Source organism: Pezoporus wallicus, unplaced genomic scaffold (assembly GCF_028554395.1).
Source record: "Pezoporus wallicus isolate ANWC-B61680 ecotype Strahan unplaced genomic scaffold, APGP_CSIRO_Pwel_v1 contig_3181, whole genome shotgun sequence".
NCBI classification, from domain to species: Eukaryota; Metazoa; Chordata; class Aves; order Psittaciformes; family Psittacidae; genus Pezoporus; species Pezoporus wallicus.
Window position 1 is genome coordinate 7,345,078 of NW_026641700.1, and position 21,032 is coordinate 7,366,109.

A 21,032-nucleotide genomic window follows, 5' to 3' on the forward strand; every position below is an offset into this window, starting at 1 on the left:
GTCAGGTACATAAGAGATACCAACCACTAAAATTGAGCCATTAATGCTGTATTCTCCAAGTCCAGTATATCATATTTAAGTCCTATTTATGGCTTACTCTGATGCAAGAGCCAGCCTATGCCTATGAAGGCTCAGTATTTCTGTTCAGGTACAGTAATGGGTGCAATACACTATTCTGACCTGTCTTTCCTATAGTTTTGGGGCAGAATAAGCTTTCCAGAATGGAAAAGTCATGATCCATTTCTTAGAAAACACTTGCATAAGAATCAGCTTTTGTGGTGTTGCTGCCTATTTGAAACAACCATCAGGAGAGGGAGGGGGCTGGTTTCTCTTCATAACAAAAGATAATAATCCTAATAAGAGTCAGTGGCCAGCAAGTCACACAATATCCTTGACACCTTTTTTTATCTTCTGTTCTTGCTGTGAACAAGCAACATTTCTAATAAGCTTAGGACTTTCGTCAAGTAGAAAGTATGAGGCATAAAATACTCTGTTCATTAATAAATTTAACCACTATGTATAACAAGCACATAACTTTAGGATAACAGTTGACTTCAAGTTAGATAATAAACACTAAACTTTCTCCATTCCTTGTTGACAGGCTATTTATTACCTGGCTAATGGTTCTCCTTTCAGTCCCCTGAAAGTCATCTTGATATATGTCAGTACTTTCCAACCCCTCCCTAGACCTTAGAGCAAGAAAGAGTTTCTGGAAAGGCATAGGAGTATATGGTTTGAGATAGAAGAGAGATGTCATGAACAATCACCCCTCTGTGCTATGTCTGACACATAGGCTGGTGCTGTTCGCTCTTTTTCTTCCTGACTCAGCAGTGTCAGGAGAGATTGAGTCAGCAGCTCCTGAACAGGCCGATGCAAACAGCAACAGGGAGGCTGGGGAGCAGACAGAGCTTCCAAACGTCACACAGAGAGCAGCACAGTTCCATCTGCAGGTCAACGTGCAGACCTAGGCAGTGGCTAGCTAAAAGGAGTGAAACCGCTTGAGAGGATCCATCAGACTCCTTTACTCCCTAATCACCCTGCCTACTAGCCATGAGCTATGAGACTTGTTTTTGTGAATCGCTCACTTGTAATAATTTCCTAAGTAATTCACCTCAGCTTCCCAGAGACTTGTGGCTGTTGCACACATTTGGCTGGATGGGATTTCATGTTAAGGTTGGCTAAGGTCAGTGTGGTAAAAGGGACTACAGAAAACATGTCTTAGCATAAACAGAAGAAAAAGAAGCAGGTTCATTAAACAGGAAATAAAGCCCACCTTTGAGTACAAAGGGGAAAAAAATACTGGGCTAAAATGACACAGTCAGATGCTCTTTCTTCCCACCTCTCCATTTTCCTCCCCTTCCAGTGATGTTCTTGCATCCTGTAAAGCCAAGGCTATGGAATGGACCTGATCTAGTAACTGAGAGGTTATTTGATACTTCATGTCTCACTGCACATTTCTTCTCATCTCACAACATACTGTGGTGTTTCAGTTCAAATACAGGAGTTGTAACAGAGGTTTTTATCCAGGTTTCCTGGAAAGGGAACTGGTCTTTGAATTAAATAAAAGCACATCATTCCGTGGCCTCTTTGATGCCATATACTCCTCCAACTTACTAGGAGCTCAAAGAGAAACTTTATCTGGCAATGTACAAAGACCCTCCAGAGTTACTAACCTATTCCAAATGCCTTCCAGAACTAACTGCATTATGGAAGGGTTTCTACCTGTGAACATCTCTTACAGGAGTCTCTTCTGTTTCTTTGAGCTATAAAGGATGACAGCAGGATACTCTGAGAGCTGAACCAGCAGCTACAGTCTCAGATAGCTTGCTGCTATGGTAAAAACCCTGTGCTTGCCACCGAGGAGCCTTTTTCTTCTGCCCTCTTAGGTGCCCCTGATTAAGACTACGTCTGAGAAGATTTCTCTTTTTCCAAATCCCCAAGGCAGTCACAATGAGTCTGTTGCTTTCCATTATGTCACTGAACCTGGGTTAGTCCCATGTGTGACAACCCTCAATCCTCTCGTGGTCCCTTTCAGCTTCAGAGCTGTACCAATAAGTTTCAAGCTGGAATAATTAACAGTTATGTCTGCTACTGGCTTGAAAATCAGCAGCAGGTTACTTTCTCCAGCAGCGCTGAGATGTTCAGCTGCAGCTACCTACAGTCTTCACTGGTCTGAAAAAGACACCTTATCTAGCAAAAGACATGTCCAGATAAAGCAACCAATGTACTGTGCTGTCACCAATTTGTCTGACCACACTTTTCACATACGTTGCTGAACTTGGTCACTGAAGAAAAATAGTTACTCAAAAAAAAGCAGACCAGCACTGCTATTGTACAGCCTAGTTCACAGTCCCATATCTTAAGCTGATTCAGCCTATCTGCTTTTCTATATCTTTGACAAAGGTATGTCTTATATCACTTTTTTCCCTTCCTCCATATGCCTTACTGTTTTTCCTCCATGTATCTTATCTCCATATGATGTGCTATTAATCAGCCAAAGACACCCTTCACCGCTAAGTGTTCCTCAACTGATTTTTCATCAGCACAAGTAGTTACTAGTTACAGCATTCCTCCCACATGTTAAAGGCTTGGAGGGCAGGGAGGAGGTATGGCAAGGAGGTTAGAGACTGCCTCACCACATAAATACTATCTGGGCCCTTTTTTACCAACCTGCCAGTTTGCTGTAATAATACTGCTGTTGGTTCTCAACCAAGGTACATGGTGGGAGGAAGTGGGACTGCACCCTGTCTTATTTTTTGTTATTAACCTTCGTGCTCTTCCCTTTTTCTGATTAATCTGGCTGGATGCCTGTTCAGTAGTAGCTGAAGCTTAATAGTTGAAACAATGTGTGTATATACACTGTGCCAGTAAGGCTTGCCCAACAACACTCATTCTGTCATGTTTTCCCATGCCTGTTGTCAATATCTCATTTTATACGCAAGCCCCCAGAGCCAGAGTAGGGCACAGGAAAAAAGAGAGGCGTGGAGGGAGGGAGAGGAATGGAGGGAGATGGATGAAAGAGAGAAGGGGAGAAGAAAGTAAGAGAAAATTACATCCCTCGGGAATGTCAGCTGCTGTGAACTCACCCGCTCCTCACCATGAAACGAACTGTGTGCGGGCACAGGTGGGTCCCATTCCCTGTTACCAGAGCACAGCCTACAAGCAGGGTCTAAATGAGGACTTTTCATTGCTGTTCCCTGTTTTTGTTGGAGTAAGGCCATCACAAACATTTGCAGGTGGCTTGGCCATAGCCTGACACTAAAATATTTGTGGTTGTGATAAAAATCAGAATATTGCTACAAGATGGTTCTATATAACCTTTAGGGCTTGATCCTGCTCTTACAGAACTCAACAAGAGTTTTACCCAGTTGCTCTCTGTTGGTTTTATTGCTCATTAACAGGCATATTCCCTGGCACAATTCTCCATGGTAAGGACTCATCTACCCTTTGGGGCAGCTTCAGATGTTTAAAACAAAAAAAAAGGTGGGAACCCAACCCAAAACCACTGATTTGAGCACCTCAGAATTTGGGCTTGTTAAAAAGCTGAACCATCTTAACTTTGTGTGGCCAAACCAAAACCACCAAACTTTTCTGAACTCTAAACATTTTCTGAACCCATCTGCATTTTTATTCAGTTGCCTAATACCAAAACCATTGTCCAGTCTGTATTCCTCATGAATGAGCCTTGGGTATAATTCTTAGGACTTTTAGAAGGATAAGATGAAGATAAATGGAAATGACAAGATATGTTCTTTGAATAAATAAAACAGGCACCACAACAAAAAGACTGAAGGAAAAAACGACAAACAAGGATGCTCAACACTTTGGCAACAAGATGAAGCTGAAAATGCAGCAATTATCTCCTAGGACACACCATGAACAAAAAACAAAAGCTCCTAGGAAGAGGGAAGAATGGTGAAGAGAGTATGCTGGAGGTCACACCGTAAGTCTCATTCACATACCAACTCACACAGAGACTAAAATGCTGACAATTGCTTCCCAATAGAGCAGCTTTAGACTCAGACTTAGGAAATGTTTGCATGATTCAATCACAACGGAGAATTAAGATATGTCATGACAAAGTTTCCCCAATGAGACATTCACCACTGACTAGGAAATAGGTTTTTTTATCCTCAACCCCTCCAAGTTTGGAGATTCTAATCACCATGGCCCTGAACCAACGCAAACCTAAAACCTGACTGACAGGGTCTTGCAAAACCACATGCAGCTTTTTCCTCATTATATAGAAACAATTGTTTGGAAGCCAAGTACAGACCCATATAAAATACCTCACCACTGACTATTAAAAGTTGGTTTTGGGGTTGTTGGTTTTTTTTTTGTTTTAATTAGGATCATAATTACCACTAGACCTATTAAGTCACAATTTGAACAGGAGTTCAATCATCCTTAACCAAAACAATGGCATTAGCTGTTTTTCTTTCTAAAACTGTAAAATAAACTGTTTCTTCCTTTCTCCCTTTCTCCCACCCCCGTCTTTGAACAGAATGGGATATATATAACACAACATTTTTTATTCACAGGCAAAGAGTATTGCACTGAAATCTCAGTGAACACTTTGTTTTGTCAATATGTAACAAAGGCACATCTATCAAGTATATTTACCTGACCCATACTATCAGATTTCTATACTAAGAACCAAACCTTGAAATAGTAGTAAAAAGGAAAATAGAGGAGAAGGAGCACAAAATGGGGCAGTGGATGGAATCAGTGTCCTGTGCACAGCTGGGCAACCCTTCCAGAGCAGTCAGTGCCACAGGCTACCCCTGCCTCCATGGCACTGGGAGATGGAGAGCCAGTGGTCTACAGCCTCCCCCAGCCACCAAGAATCTTGAAATAAAACTCAAGAATAACTGGATTTTGAGTTTTAAATGCCAGGATTTAACTTTTCAGCTTTACTCTGAAGAGGCTCGTCAATTATTTAGACAATGACTGGGGATAGAAACTGCTTTTGCACTTGTCATAGAATAAATGTGACCAAATTACAAATGACAGATAATGAATCTAGACTGTGTCTTCTTTCTTAGCCCACTGATATATCTTCTTATCCATTTGTTTTCATTCATAAACACACACATACACACACACCAAATTCGGAGTTGTATGATGAAAAACTATACCCTCAAACCATCTGGGCAGTTTCTGTATAATTAAAAACAGCTTATTATGACTTATGAGGACCTCATGTTTGCTTGAAGTAACCATGTGTACAAAACATGGATGTTTTTGTTCACACAGTTCTCCAAACAGGAGCACACAACTGGCATTGAAGCCAATACAATAAGCATCCATGCTGTCGATTCACGGGAATAAATATGGATCCATCATCATAAATTGAACAACTGTTTGCAGAGGTCTCTGTGACAAAATTCATTTATCTTTACGGTCTTTTTATTTTGTCTTCCAGCATTCCTCAGTTAAACAGAGTACGCATAAAATAGCCCAATCCCACTGAGCACACAGAAGGAAGTGATAAGATTAGCTTCAGAAATACTCCATCTTTCCTCCCAGAACAGTCATAGAAACAACATGAACTTCAAATGTAAGCAGATAAAAACAAAAATCTGGATGGAGAAAGCAGGGCTTCCCGGCAAGTAAAGCACTCTGCCCTTTATGAATCAAAGTGTGAGGTTCAGAGTAGATGTAGTAACCTGGCCATTCCCCTACAGTCTGCAACACATTGCAGGGGTCCTTACTGCATGCTGGCAGGATCGAGAGCTAACTTCTCAAGAACCATGAGAACAACATCTGGTCTGTGTGCAACTGAACCTTAAGAACCACAAGAACAATATCCACACAGCTCCTGGAGCCAGAAAACTACAGAAATGAGAACATGGAAATGGACTCACCCAATCTGTCGATTTGTGGAAGGTGCTTGCGTAATGACCGAACTGGACTGTGGAGATGGCATGGCTTGTTGAATCACAACGCTGGTGTCATGGTTTGGCATCCTTGCATTTGTCAGCTGGTGAGATCCAGGTCCTGCCATTGCTACTCCAACTGTGTTATGCATGGAGATATTCTGTGGAAATGGGAGATAGTGGAGGAAAATTAAAATAAGATAAATGCTTTCTCTTGGTTTTCTGTTCTATAGGAGTACAACTAGAAATCTGAAAGTATCAACAATAGGAAGTTACCAGCTCCTGATAAATGCCAAGTCAATACTTGTAACAAAAAATGATAAAAAAAAAAAGAAAAAATAACTGTTTACTTTTACAGGGCAATTTAAGTGGAAAAATACCTGCAAGTTGACTAATCACTCTTCTGTGATTCAGATTCATGATTTATAGTGGGGATACTTAGCACATATTCTCCTAACTGAACAAGATATATATTTTGTTTGAAAATGACTTTTGTGGTAAGTGCAAGGCACCTTGATTTACTACATGGGTGTTTACTGTGTACTAGGTCTTCTTAGACTGACAAGCAAATCAAGTTTTATAGTCCCAGAGTAACATACAGTACATGGTACGTCATGAAACAGCCACTTCTATTAGCCTCTATATATATTTTGCAGAGCAATAGTATCCCAGAGGCCTAGAATAAAAGCACTGTATTTGCACATATATAACCTTTGCTTCAGGTAATTTGGAGCCCTTAAAAAGTTCTTAAAAAAAAAGTTTACAGATAACTCATAAGCACAGAGTGAGCAAGCCACAAGAGACAAGGATACCACTAAGGAAGGAACTATGGAATAAAACTTCTGTTACACCTGCACACACAATACACACTGCTGCTAAACCACAGGGTTTGACTTGGCCCATGTTTAAAAACAAACAAATCTCTCAAACCAGAGATAACCCACAGTGTAAACATATGAAAAATATGGTAACCTCAAGAGCATTATTTTTCCTATCAGGCATTAATGTGTGGATTGTTAGCAGTAAGAGGAAAAGAAACTTTACATCGTCACCTCATACTAGGCTAAGGAAAAGGAAAAACACACACCTTTACACTACACTTTGCCACCAAGACTCACACAAAACATCTTCCTGACCACTGCAGTACTCAGGATTGAAAACTAAAGTTAAATTTCATTTAGTATTCCAATTTATGAGCAATTTGTGTAGTAAACACATAGAAACCATAAAATGTTAAATAAAGCTGGTGAGAAAGGAATCTCAGAGCTCTGACTGAATGTGGAGAACAGGAGAGATAGGCAACATACTGAATCCCAGACCTAAAAGGAAGATTGCATTCTGAACCAGAACAAGAATAAACCTTTTAGATGACATTATGGAAAAAGAGCCGATCATTAGAGGACCTAACATTGAAAGCCTTAGCTGTCACCCCCCTGTCTCCCAAGTCTTACATATCTCAGGCGATCTCCCAGGCTAGTGTGAACACAGGAATCTCTCTGTTTCTTTTAGAGGAGTTGTTCCAGTCTTCCTAAACAGATAGAGGTACTGCCTGCAGCATCATCATTCTAACTGCAGCCACATGGTTAGACCCAGTATGAAGACTCAGCTCCAAGTTCCTCTTCAAGTAAATAATTTACATAGTATGAATCAGGTCCAGTATTCACTTATTTTTCATAGATTTTCATGAATTTCTCTAGATTACAGACTCCAGACCACAGATTTCCAAGAGCTATGAACAATGATCTGCTACATAGGACAATCTTTGAGGAAAAGTGAATGGCGCCATGAGTCCACGATGCCTGGGAAGGGACAGGGTGTAAATCCATCATGAGCTTTAAACTAGTGGTACCCCAGCAGTTGCCCAGATTCTGACTGGATTTTGTTGTACCATGGCAAGGTAGAACTTAAAGATTTTATATCAGATTCTTGTACTCCTAGATTCAGTATTTTAATTTTCTTCTCGTTCTCTCTCCCTTTCCCCCTATAATCCCAGACCTCTCTAAGGTACAAATTGTATGAATTATGATGTTATTGTGCTTGCACAGAAGACATTGTAATTGTTCGCTTACATGCATAAACTTGTAATGGTGTTTCAGAGTTTTAATAATTTCCAGTAAGCTATCTTTTCAGAAAGTAGGCTGAATATGTGATGCATGGAAAGCAAAACCAGAATGAAAACCTGTCAATGCATCCACATGTCCATTCTTCTCAGTAATGTAAGCACTGTTGTTGGGCAGGACTATAAAATTATACTATGCTGCCAAGAAAAGGCCTACAATTTCCCAACAAAACGTCAACCTCAGCATGACTCTCAATTCACAAGAAAGGGATTTGGCAATCTCAGAATAATTCACATTGGTGAGATGCTTGTGAATTTACAGAGAAGTTCAAGCAAGTTCATACTTAAATGGAAATGTGTGTGCTTTGAAAGATGGCAGGAAGGTAATGCACGATAGATATGACACTAAGCCTATCTGATCTAGTCATATGCATCATGACACTCAGGATGACTCTAAATCACCAGCACAGCAAGACTAGGCCCATTGCATGTGTCATGCAGACGGTCTTCAGAAGAAGTCCTAAAACAGCCTTGTTGTGTTGAGCTCTGCACCTGATTCTGAATGGATCTGGATAGGACATTAATGACCTCCTTGCAGAATCGACTTTGGGCCCTTATAGGAGCCGGACAAATTGGGCAACATTGGCCGAATTTATAGTTGAACTGTTAGTTAGCTAGGCTGCTTCCAGCTCTACTTTTAAGGAGTTCTGCATGCTCTTCCATCAGGGATCCAAGAGGAACATCTCACTTTGACTTGTCTTTTCATTCTCCTCCAGCTCTTGAGACAATGATTAAGATTAACTGATACTAGATGGGGAGCTCCCTGCACTTCAATTCAGAGAAGTCGTCAACAGGAGTGATATTGTGGGTAGAGCTCTCCTGCTTTTAGCACTCCAAGACCCATCCATACTCCAAGAAGAGTATGACACAGTCTTCTCAGAGATCTTCACAGCTGTCCTTCAGCATTAGAAGAAGACATGTGAGCTTATTATTATTCATTTTATTAAACTGAACTTAAATGTTCACACGGGGAACAAGCCACCTGCATACCAGGAGCTGTAGAGACATGAAAGACATTGCCTGTCCTTAAAATTCATTTAATGTATCTTAAATAAGATCCAATAAATAAAGAGGAATTTATTTCCTCTAGGATTAAGTTTCATCCTCAAAGTTCCCAGTCACTCCCACTGAAGCAGAAAGGAGGATTATAACACTAAAAAGCTTTTGTAGAAATGCTTTCCTTGCCCATGTGCTCATACTGTACTTTCCAGCAGTATTTAACATTCATACAAATAAAACAAAAAACAAGCTATATCCACAAACCTCTTTTAAATCAACATGCTCATTCTCAACCTTTCCAGCTGCAAGAGGAAAGAGAATAGATCAACATCAGCTTGACTTCTCCCCAGTTACACTGTATTCTGCATTTTATCTTCAAAAAAACATTTGAGCATTTTTCTCCCACATGCAACCATTTAATTTTGGATAGGCAACACACTTTTTTTTTCTTTCTAAAGGGTAAAAACTTCTTTAAGTCATGCTTCCATGTTCTGGTGGAGAGGATTACACATCACAAGAACACACACCCTGTTGGCAAGCACAGCAGAGAAATGACGGCTCCACAGATACAGGCGAAATACTCCCCATGACTCTAGGCAGTCACCATTTCCATTAAACCTTGGTTCTTCCAGAGAAACACCCATCCATGACACAGAGCACCACCTGTATCACATATCTCCATCAACTGAAGGCAAAGGATGAAGAAAATGGAGCCATCCTTTCCGATTCATTGTAATCTCCTGAGTTTCAAGCAGTTTGTTTGTGCTTTTAGACCATAATAGCAGGTTTCTGAACCAAGGCCAGCTTATATTTTTTTCTACTATTCCTTCTTAACTGTGAGGTTTACTGAAAATCACAAATACTAGTTTTGTACAAACTGAAAATTTATTCAGGATTGTTGTGAGAGAGCTTTTAGATTACTAGAGCTGCCACCTATAACCAACTGTACATAAATATGCTTTGCAGACTATTATATAGGTTCTAAAGTAAGAAGGCATTTGGCATGAAAAATGAAAATTCAATTCATCTAAACAAAGACAAAAGCACTTTCTGGCATTTTTTCTGTTTTCTGGGGAAAAATATAAAAAAAAAAAAGTAACTATTTTCCCAAACAGCAGCTTTGTGTATTTTTCAAATAATTTAAAAGAGAAAAAGGCATCAAATGAAAAAAAAAATTAAAAAAAATAGTTAAATGCACAGGAGTATTTTAGAATTCCTATAGCTTGGCCTCTCACTATATATTTAACAAGGATAAATATTCTAAGCTGCCCCACTTTCAGGCATTTTATAATTTATGAGGAAAGAAAACATGTATTTCTAACCTGGAGTCTTCTAGAAGGCTCTCCAGACACACAGTATTCAGGGCAACCAACAACATATTTAAATGGCAGCTACATGTGCACATTTAAGTAGTGTACAGTAGCATCTTGCCTGATTATGGAGATCATAATTTCACCCACTGCACATGCTGCTTACACAACCAAAGAACCTGCTGGCTTAAAACCTTGAAAGACATAGTTGTAAAGAAAATTATAGACTAAATGTGTCAAATAACACAAGGCTTCAAAATTATTTTGATCATTTACAATCTGCATCAAAATTAGTGAACCTCTATGGATTCTCTCCCAACAGAAGAAAACGATCATCATAAAACCAAAGTTATCAAATCTCCCCAGAAACATCACCAACTCATTTATTATCTCATTATTCAAATCGATGTGCAAGGAAAACACACTCACACCAGCCCATCACAACTGCTAGTAGCATGCAGCATCTAAAATTCCATAAGCACAGAACTAAGCTTGCTGTCCACCCAAGGCAAACAAACATAGCAGAGGAACTAGAGAAGAAAATGGAGATAAAAAATGAACTAATACAGTTGAAGGATTACAGGAAAAGGAAAGACTATTATGAAGATTCAAATTTAAAAAAAAAAAGGAAAAAGTTCCATTATGTGAAATATGGGAGAACGTAAACTTGGAAGAGACTGAAATGCAATACCTTTTTTAACCTGTAACATCTGTATAGCTTGAATGAGAAAAAGCACTAAAGCGGATAAAAGGACACAGAAAAGAATTGCTGGAAAATGCTGTGTAGTAACATTAAGTAGAGGGACAAAGCGCTAGAAAGATCTTATTGAAGACTGCTAAAATCTATTTAACTCCCTTACTTGGCGAGAGGCATGAAGTCACTTACAAGGTTGACACATGAAAATACAGAACTGATGCCAAAGGATCTATTCCTCAAAACACTTCAAAGAAAGGCAAATACTCACTTAACAGCTACTTAATAAAAAGGGCACATTTAAAAAAAACAAAATGCCAGCAGGCATGATATAACCCAGAATGCAGAAGGACTCTTCCTGGCCCCCCAAGGCCTATCTAACATCTACTGCTGAACTGGACACAGCTGGCTACGCACACAATGATGGAGACTCAAAGGCCAGAAGCAGTATGAGTATATCTGACTTCTTGAACCCTGGGCACCACTGCTCAATCAAATGTTATCAACCTGATCTCCTTAGGGGTAGAAACATAAAGAAACATTAAACTCCTTACTCAAAAATGACAAGTAATGATAGGCAGATGGGGGAAGAAGGGAAACACTGCTTTTACAGAAATCATAAAGCTTTGAATCTGTACTTATCAGTCTCGACCACTGGTTTCCAATTTTTTGGATCACAGACCTCTGTCAACCCTCTGAATTTCTCACAGAGCACTCTGTGCTCTTATCATAAATTGTGTAATTAAGGCAAGATGGTTCCACAGACCAGCTGCAGATGACTTACCACAGCTTTGCGACCACCAGCAGTTCACAGACCAGAGTTTAACTGCCACCCAAATATCGCTTCCGAGCACCGTGTCTAGAATTTCTGAATTTCTTGACAAAAAGATAACATTTCTGAAGGTATCGACAGGCTTCAGTAGCCCCGGTCCTTTTATTAAAATGTCTTCAGTCTTCTGGAGCCCTAGTAAATAATTACTGTTAATTAATAGATCAGACTCCTGTTGTGGGGCTGGCAGGAGCTTTGCAAAATTTTATCCTAAATATCTATGCTGAAACATGCAGAGAAATTTCCTTTGGTTTTCAGTTAGGATTAATTATTCTTATATGTAGACATGCTAGCTGATCCTGAGGAGGCACAAACAAAAAGAAAACACCTCATCAATCTTTTTATCCTGTTTTCTGTCAATAGCTGTTACTATGTTATCAGAAAGACTGTCTGAGATACACTGAATGATGCAAATGAAACCTCAAGTCCGTTAATCTCCAGCAAACAACACGCTGCTGCCAAGAAGCATGGCACAAGACACAGGAGAGACATATGAAGTGCTAAGCCAGCTATAAGCCATCTCAAGGCTGCAGCAGTCACTACTATAACTCGAAGTCCCAAGAACCCATTTAAGCTGTACTAATCCTCTTAAGGCCACTGCCTGAAGGGTGATAGCCCTGCACAAAATCTTCACAACACAGGCACTTTGACATGCCTCCACCTTGCCTCTGCCCCTTGGGTACCCAGAGTGCACAGTCATCTCCCCTGGACTTCTCCTCCCATCTTCTGGGGAAACTGCACATGAACCTCTTCCAGGGGCAAGTTAAGCCTCCTTGCCTACCCTCCACTTTGGCTGCGGGTGTAAGCAAATGCTCTGACTTCTCTGATATTATGAATGAAATGCAAGAGATCTAGAATTTTTGGTCTTTTATCTTAATTTTTGTGACATGATCTAATTACAGATGATCAGTGGTGCCCTCTAATTATCAATAAAAATGAATACTGAAAGATGACCCTTGTCTTCCATGGTTCCCTCCCCTCTTCCCTCACTACCCTCCTTATGCCCTTTTCTGTATGTCTGTTCAGACTATGCTTTTGACATATGAAGCCTTCGTTAAATACACAGTAAGTAATATATGGTACCAGATGTACCCACGATAAACCATTTACTATGGTAGGAGATGCATGGAATGTATTTTAAAGCAAAAGAAAATTTTGTGAGACTGATCTCACCAGAGTTTGAAAGGAAATAGCTTTTCTGCTGGAAAAGATGACATCAGATTGCATGCTTATGCTGAAGTTTCCTATAGATATCTCCCATTTTCCTCAGGGTTGCTTGTTTCATACACAGTTACTTGCCCAAGATAGCCATTTAAGAAACATAGCACAAAGAGCCTCTTCTGTTCAAATAAATGTCAGTAACATTGAGTGTGCATAACCCAGTTGGGGTCACTCAGGGTGTTTTGCACTGCTAACGCCACACTACGTCTTGCTAATTGGGAGGCTGCAAAACAGAGGGAGCACAATCGGCTGCCTGCCTCTACCCAGCTCTGTCGTACTTTATGCAAAAGCCATAAACTGACTTTTTCATTTCTTCCAAGTTGCCTATTGTGACATTTATAAACAGGAACCTGGCAGCATGTCAATGGTGCAAACTGATTTCCTTTTCTAAATACAATTTAAAAAAGCAAATAAACAAGGTTATGCCTGCTAATGAAACATTATATGCCATGCTGGAGCTAGTTTTTCTCAAGTGTATTCTCTAGAGCAGATGGAACACCAATAAACACAAAACAACAAACCCTTTTATAAAAAGCATGTTTGTCAGAAAATACATTCTCCATAGAACTTTGTCTAAGGAAAAACTGGCTTATATCTGTAATGTTATCTTGGGGACCCAATTATGGTCCCATTAGATTGCTGTAAACAAGGGAGCTTGCCATGAATTCCAAATGTAGAAATGCTAGTAAGGAACTTGAAAAGGAAGAAAAGAGATTTGCCAGTATACTTACTAGGTGTAATTCCTAGAGGCCTGAGTTGAAATCAAGGCCTTATTGTGCTAAAATCTGTATAGACACATTGATGGGCTACACTTGCCCACAAGCCTTAGAGTCTGGAGACAAAGCAAGGAAAGGGAAAGGAATTAAAAGAGAGAAAGTGATTTGTGTAGCCAAAAATCAAGACTCAATGGAAGGGCTTTTTTCTCGCAGGTCAGTATCTTAGCCATTATTTTACACTGTTTCTTTGAATCTAATACTTATCCATGAATTCATAAAACCAGAAAACTTTATTAAAAAAACAAATGCAAACAAAACCCAAATATAATTGTAAGCTCTACTATGATTGTTTTCCAGCACTATCATTTCATTTTGGCAAGTCAGACAGAATGCGTGTACAAAGTGGGTACTCAAAGAGCCTTCTCAAAGTAGGTGCATGTCAACTTTTGCAGGACAAGCAATTAGACATCTAAAAGCAGCTGCCAGATCTGGAGGCCAGTCATAGGGTAGTTGAAAACCTGGCTTTCCTTTCTTTATTGTAAAGAGTTTTGTTTTTATCCATCATGAAACAGAAAGCTGGAGGGAGAGGGCGGCAATCCTCCAGGAATTGCTTTAAACAAGCCTTTGATACTGCTAACTGAAGGCACTGGGCTTTTCAACATTATGCAAACCATTTATAATCTGTTAATAGCAAACTCACAGAGACAGCACTTTGGCACTTAAATTTGTTATATTTTATTTAAAGCTTCTTTGAAATTCTCACCATTGATTTCACTGGCATAAGTTATCGGCATCATGCATGAGTTACAGCAATGGCTGCTTGACCGCATTCAATGACCAGAACATTTTTTAGACCAGTTGGTAAAGGACAGCATAGATGGTAGCAACAAAACAGCCAGTGATTTTCCATTCAGGCAGTTTCAAGCAGAAAACCAGCAGGCTTAACTTTTCTGCTAAGAAGTCAAGTGGAAATGCTGCTACCCTGGTAATAAAATGCATTTCCTAAATATTCTTTTAGCCCCAGCCGACTGCAACAATGTTGGGCCAGGCTGGCTAGCAGTACATGGGGACTAAAACAAAATGCTGGGAACTATTGAGGAGTCAAGGCCAACCATGATCTCAGAAAGCACCCAGGCATACCATTTGCCACATACGAGGGATCATAGGTCAAATCAATGGAGCAAGTTGACAACTGAACTGGTATGAAAAGTTTTGGTCAGCAAAGATCATACATGGAAGGATACCAAAGCATCAGGCTGGCATCAAGTTAATTCACCAGACTTCCTGGGAAGTAATCACAAAGGTAAGCATGCAGTTTCACAGTATTCACAGTTGTTTCAGTCAATTGTAGGTTGATGTTTTGGGAGAGGAGAGCTAGGTTAGTCTAGATCTTGGACTGAAAGAACTCAGAGAATTAGGTTCATCAGTTGGAAGCATTCAGACAAAATTAATAATCTTTGTAGCCTTAGAGTTCAAAATGTTAAGTTTTAGAAGGCAAACAGACTGCCTACATACAAGGCAAAAAAGGTTAAATACACTTCTAGCTAAGAAAAGTTCACTTCCAGTGAGTACAGCAAAGGCTACAAGAAATCCTCAAAGATTCTGCCCTTGTCCATCTCTGCCTTTCAGCAGATTTCAGCAAGTGACAGACAGGCAGGAAAAAATACTATCGAGACAAGGAGAACAAACATGCTTGGAAGAAAAAGAAACCAGTAGTGGTCCCCTGGCAAAAAACAGAATTGACCATTCATTGATGAAGGCATGAATTTGGTCTTGAAGAACAGCTTGCTGGGGATAGTTGAAAGAAAAGCTTAGAAAATAAACGAAGTAAGCAAGCTGGTGTGAAGTTGGGACATACAGTTTCCCAGGACTGGGAAAGCAGAGAAGGTCAGAAATATAACTACGTGGACTCCAAAGGTGGTCTGCAAGTCAGACACACCAGGAACTGCATAGCCATCCTTTTCCACACTGCATGACTTGGAGTAAATTATTTTGCATTCTTCTGCTTTACAGCTAAAATAGGATGAGCACCTTCAACAACTACAGAGTGCTGGGATCTGACAAGAGAATAGCTTTTGGAGACAGCACAGTATACATAGGAAGGTAATATAATATAGCAATGACAGAGCAGAGCCTCTTAGGGGAGAGAAAAATCTCATGGGACCTCAGAGTAGCATGCATTTGAATTTCAACCTCACAGAAGTGACAAAAAATCATAATAATCAAGATCATAGAACCATAGAATCAACTATGTTGGAAAGGACCTTTAAGATCATCAAGTCCAACCTTTACCCCAGGACTGCCAAGACCACCACTAAACCATGTCACTAAGGGCCTCATTTACATGGTCTTTGAGCACTTCACTTACAGCGATTCCACCATTTCCCTGGGCAACCTGTTCCAATACCTGACTACCCTCTCTGTGAAGGAATTTTTGCTAATATCCAGTCTAAACCTCCTCTGGTGCAGCTTGAGGCCATTACCTCTTGTCCTATCACTTGTTACTTGGGAGAAGAAACTGATCCCCACTCTTTTCAGTAGTTGTAAAGAGCGATAAGGTCCCTGCTGAACCTTCTCTTCTCCAGACTAAACACCCCCAGCTGAGCCATTAATGAAACAAGGCAGGCATGCATCGTTGAGGAGCAACCTAGTTGCACATGGAGAACAGTTATTCTCAGCACTCACCTCCACACAGAAGCTTTTGCTCAGAAAGTGGATGTCAGTGGGATGACTACAACCAAAGCAACTTGATACCTGAAGGCTGAGGGACAGAGGAGACGATGGGGAATGCCAACCTGGCACAAGCAGCATCACAAATTGTGTTCTCAAAAGCAGCTATCTAATAGGGTATCAGCATTGAAGGAGAACATATTACTCTTGAACACAATTACAACACTGCTCTTTTTAAACCCACCTAACTTACAGTTCGGTTGGAAGCTATAATCATTTCACAACACGCAAAAAATAGGGCTGTTCTGGAGTCCAGGAATTGCTGCCTGTTTTTTCTTCACCAGAAGATGATCACAGAAAGGACTGTGTTTTGGAAATCCACTAGATCACACTAAGCACAAGGAAATAGGTTTTCTAGTAAGATAGCGCTCTGAAGGTGATTCTGTGCTCGTTTTAGCCTGTCTGCAGTTCTCTAGGAAAATTACAGTGACAACAGCTGGTCATAAACAGTATTCTAAAGACTTAAGCTGAAGATACCTGTTAAATAGCATAACCTTCAGTATTCCTGGTGATATATAGGAAAAGGCAGTGCAATCCCTGTGTGATATTCTGAAAGCCACTTTTCAAACACCATGTAACTGAATGCTTGAACTCATTTCAAATACTTGGTGCAGATATTGTCAGATTGGAGATCAAAGGCTGAACACCAGTGCTGTTTGTGACCCAGTGCAAGGTCTCCTTCAAAAGATGGGACACCACCTCACATTTCTGGAAAAAGTTTGCAGAACCAAACCCAGTGAGTCTGGATTGCTAGAGCTGGCCCAGAATTTTGCCCAAAGTTTCACACTTTTAGAAGATCCAAACAAGGAAGCTGATGAGTTTGTCTGGAATTACTAATTGTGTCCCATGTAGTAAGACCAGAAATTTTAATCCTCCCAGATTTAGTGGGTATTGGCAGGGATCAGTATGTAAGTTTAGCATTCTTAGAAAAGCGATTCAGCAGAGAAAAGGAAGGGGAAGAGAGAAAGCAAAGCAAGAAGAAAGAAAGCAAAGCAAGAAGAAAGAGAGAAAGCAAAGCAAGAAGAGAGAAAGCAAAGCAAGAAGAGAGAGAGCGAGAAGAAAGAGAGAAAGCATGAAGAGAGAAAGCAAGAAGAGAGAAAAAGAGAGATGTGTAAATTAGATGTAAACTAAATAGGCTTGAAAGCAAAAAAAAATTGAATAAAGATTTGTGTGATAGCAGAGAACATTCTTTGTTGTTCTTTTAGCTGATTTGCTTTAAGGCAGAAATATGATATCCTGAATTTTAATAAGATATGGTAAAGAGTCTGTGATGTAGGGAGTCCAAAATGATTATTCTTCCTTCAAAAAGGACAGACAGCGTACTACCCTACAATACTTGGTCTGTCTCTTCTTACAGTAAACATTGCTAATGCTCCTGGAGAGGGGCTGACCTTGCCAGCCAATTACATTATGCTAATTTGTCTGTTACTATAACTCCTACAGAGGCATTCACAGCTCAAAGCAAGACAGAGATTTATATTGTCTCTTCCAAGCTGCAGACTATGGACGTTAATCTCTTTCTCTCTGTCCTTCCAGTTACAACTCTACATGGCAATATATACATGCAGCGCCACTGCACACTCAAAGCAACAGTTATTGCCAGCTTTATTCAACTTAAAAGACAAGCCAGGGTCTTACCTTGCCCTTTTAATAACTGTCACTCTATCTAAGAAAGCATATGCTTAGTAATAGCTGTTTTCCTGTGAAAACATATGGTTTCTCATATGCTTTTGAAAACACCACAGGAATGTGTCCACTTGTTAGATGCTAGTGCCATGCCACTATATCAAGCAACAAAATCACAGAAAGGAACTGCAATAGTTTTCTATGCTATACTCATGTATTACAGAAGTACCTATTATATTAAAGCAACAAAAAGTCATCCAGCTGAAAAGATTCAATGTAAAAATAAGACCCATAATTTAGGAGTTATGTGCACTACAATGGTATTACTTACAGATAGGTTCAAAACATTGGTCTTTTACAGAAATAGCATGTAGCAAATAGCATGCTTCATATGAGCAGTTTACAGTTCATACTGTATCATGAAAAAACTCATCATGAGACGTGGCTCTTCCAACTGCTGGAAAGATCAGAAGCTTCCCTAACATCTTGCTGTTGAGATATAACAAACAGAGTATCAAAAACGACTGAGTACTGAGTCACAGCATTTTATAATAAACTACTGTCCATCAAGTAAACCACTATAATGACCTTTACATGCTTTTCTCCCTCTGTAATATTTAGGGCAAGCTAAGAGTATTACCATGGACAGTTGCATGTCAAAGGAGATAAAAAAGAAGCTAATTGTTAGGCTACTTAAACTCAGATGTGTTCATGTAAGGCCAGGCTAAACTAAAAGCTAAATATTTTGGCAAACAAAAGCTCTGGCTGTAGTTTTGAAACTGATTTCAACATCAACTGATGGGGAAACTGACATAAAAATGCAGAAAGTTTTCAAAGTGCTAAAAAAAATGGGGAAGTTACAGGTCAGCAGGAAAACAAGAACAACTCAAAAACATGGCTTATGAGGTGGTCTTCAGAAATTTCTAGTTGGCTCTAAAAATAATTCCACTGAGTTGTTTGTAGAAAAGAAAGAAAAAAGTAATACTTAATCAAGTTTATGCTCCAGCATCAGCATCATCAAGGAAACCACACAAGCTTTACTGTAAAACCTTATGAACATACCAGTATCTCTAGGTGGTATTCCAGTACTTCACACATAACTCCAAAAATTTTACACCTGTGTATTTATGGCAGTTAAACACAGGGTCACACCAGAAACCCCCCATCACACTGAAATGTTAATGGTTTATTACCTATTAACAGTGAGAGGGCACACACAGAAGTCCATACAAATCTGTGTCGCTGACTTTACAATTTCCAGCAGATCATGTTGCACTACTGCCTGCAGTTAATGCCCTGAGCCACGGTCTGACTTTTAAGAAGGTGCTTACACACGTGGTGCACAGAGGTCAAGAAAGCCAGCAAAGAGCAAGAACTGGTGAAACTCCTGTGACAGCTTGAGGTATGGCTCTCACGTGTCTGGTCCGCCCCTTTCTATGGGTTATGATTCCCCCTGTGCAGGCTGTGAAAGGTAACACTTGCCGGCTGGCACATATGTCACTATGAGGATCTAGTATTTTGCAAACTAGTGGCAGATGTGCAATAAACCTATATGGACCTTTTTTCTAAAAGCAAGCAGCAACCAAAGACTTAATAAGATGCCCTAAGCATAGGAGACATAAGAAAATAAGCTGATTCCTTATGTAACTCATCCTACCAGTGAGGAACTAATTCACCAGGGACAAAATTAAGAAGCCCTCGGAGGAGATTAATACAGGATGTTTCACTGGGAATGTAGTGACAGTGTCTGAAAGTGATATAAGACAAGGGAGGGAATGGAAAGATACCTTCATCTGACAAAAGGACACTCTGCTGTTAGCAAATTGAGGCATAACCTTGTTAGCCTAGTCAGACACCACAAGGAAATTATGAAACCAGCTTTCAATACTAACCTCTTAACAGCACCCAGTGCTCTCAATCCCAAAAGGAAACTGAGAGCACCTTTAGCCTAAGCTGACTCTTTCAAATTTAAACAAATAGCAAGGTCAAGAAGAAAAGAGTCTGTGTCATGGAGGCAAAGAGTTTGTGTGTGGCACCAGTCAGATCTGCAACATACAAGTCAAAGATTCCACATGAATTCAGACTCACTTCTTTTTCTGTACACTAAAGACTCAGAGGAAAGCAATTAAAAATAAACTAAGGTATAGTCTGCCATTCAGAAGTTTCTTATCCTATCAAAAACAACAGTAACATACTCTTGTTTGACTTCAATTTGATACCCAGTTCTTCACTAGAAAAGGAAGAAAAGGATGATTTACAAATGCATGTCCATTCTTTCCAAATGTATCAAATTGCTTTGTGTGATAACAGGTATTTTCAAAAGGCACAACAGTGTGAGAAGACTTAAATGTACATACAACAAAAACGAAATCAACTGCTTAAGATATCACCCAATACGTAATATACAAAAATTAATAATAATAATTTATAGAATTATATTGCTCACCTACATTTCACTTCAGAATCAGAACTGGCTCATCCATGAAGCCAGTTAATTTCCTGGCAGCAATCAACATGTATTTCTGAAGTCTCTAAAATTTAAATTTTTTATTCTTTTTCCAGTTGATGAACAAAAGGAAACTGCTCTTCCTGCATAATTAACTTAGCTTATACTCCTACCATGAACAACCTATACAAAATTACATCTCTCCTATCTATATGACAAAGTTTCATCTATGACTTTGCTATGAATGGGGTAGGGAAATCACACTGCAGACTCCAACACCTGCAGCAAAACTGACCTCATACCAGAGGTGACCTAAGATTACCTCATTTTACATACAGATAGCCCCTATTAAACATTTTCAAACGATTCAGTAAAAGAAGAACCTAGTATGAAAATACGAAGCTTAAGCTTTCCAATCAGTTGAGTAGGTTTACATGAACAGATTTGGTCCCTTTCTGAAGTT

At 39.7% G+C, this 21,032-nt stretch overlaps 1 protein-coding gene across 2 annotated transcripts in view; it reads right to left on the reverse strand.

The window, feature by feature from the left end:
* The window catches only part of CREB5 (cAMP responsive element binding protein 5), a 254,026-nt gene that overhangs the window by 165,639 nt on the left and 67,355 nt on the right, over positions 1 to 21,032 (reverse strand). For both annotated transcript variants that reach the window (XM_057424865.1, XM_057424866.1), the window contains exon 5: positions 5,868 to 6,040. In XM_057424865.1, coding sequence (XP_057280848.1) covers positions 5,868 to 6,040 — 173 coding nt within the window. The remainder of the gene's footprint in view (positions 1 to 5,867; positions 6,041 to 21,032) is intronic.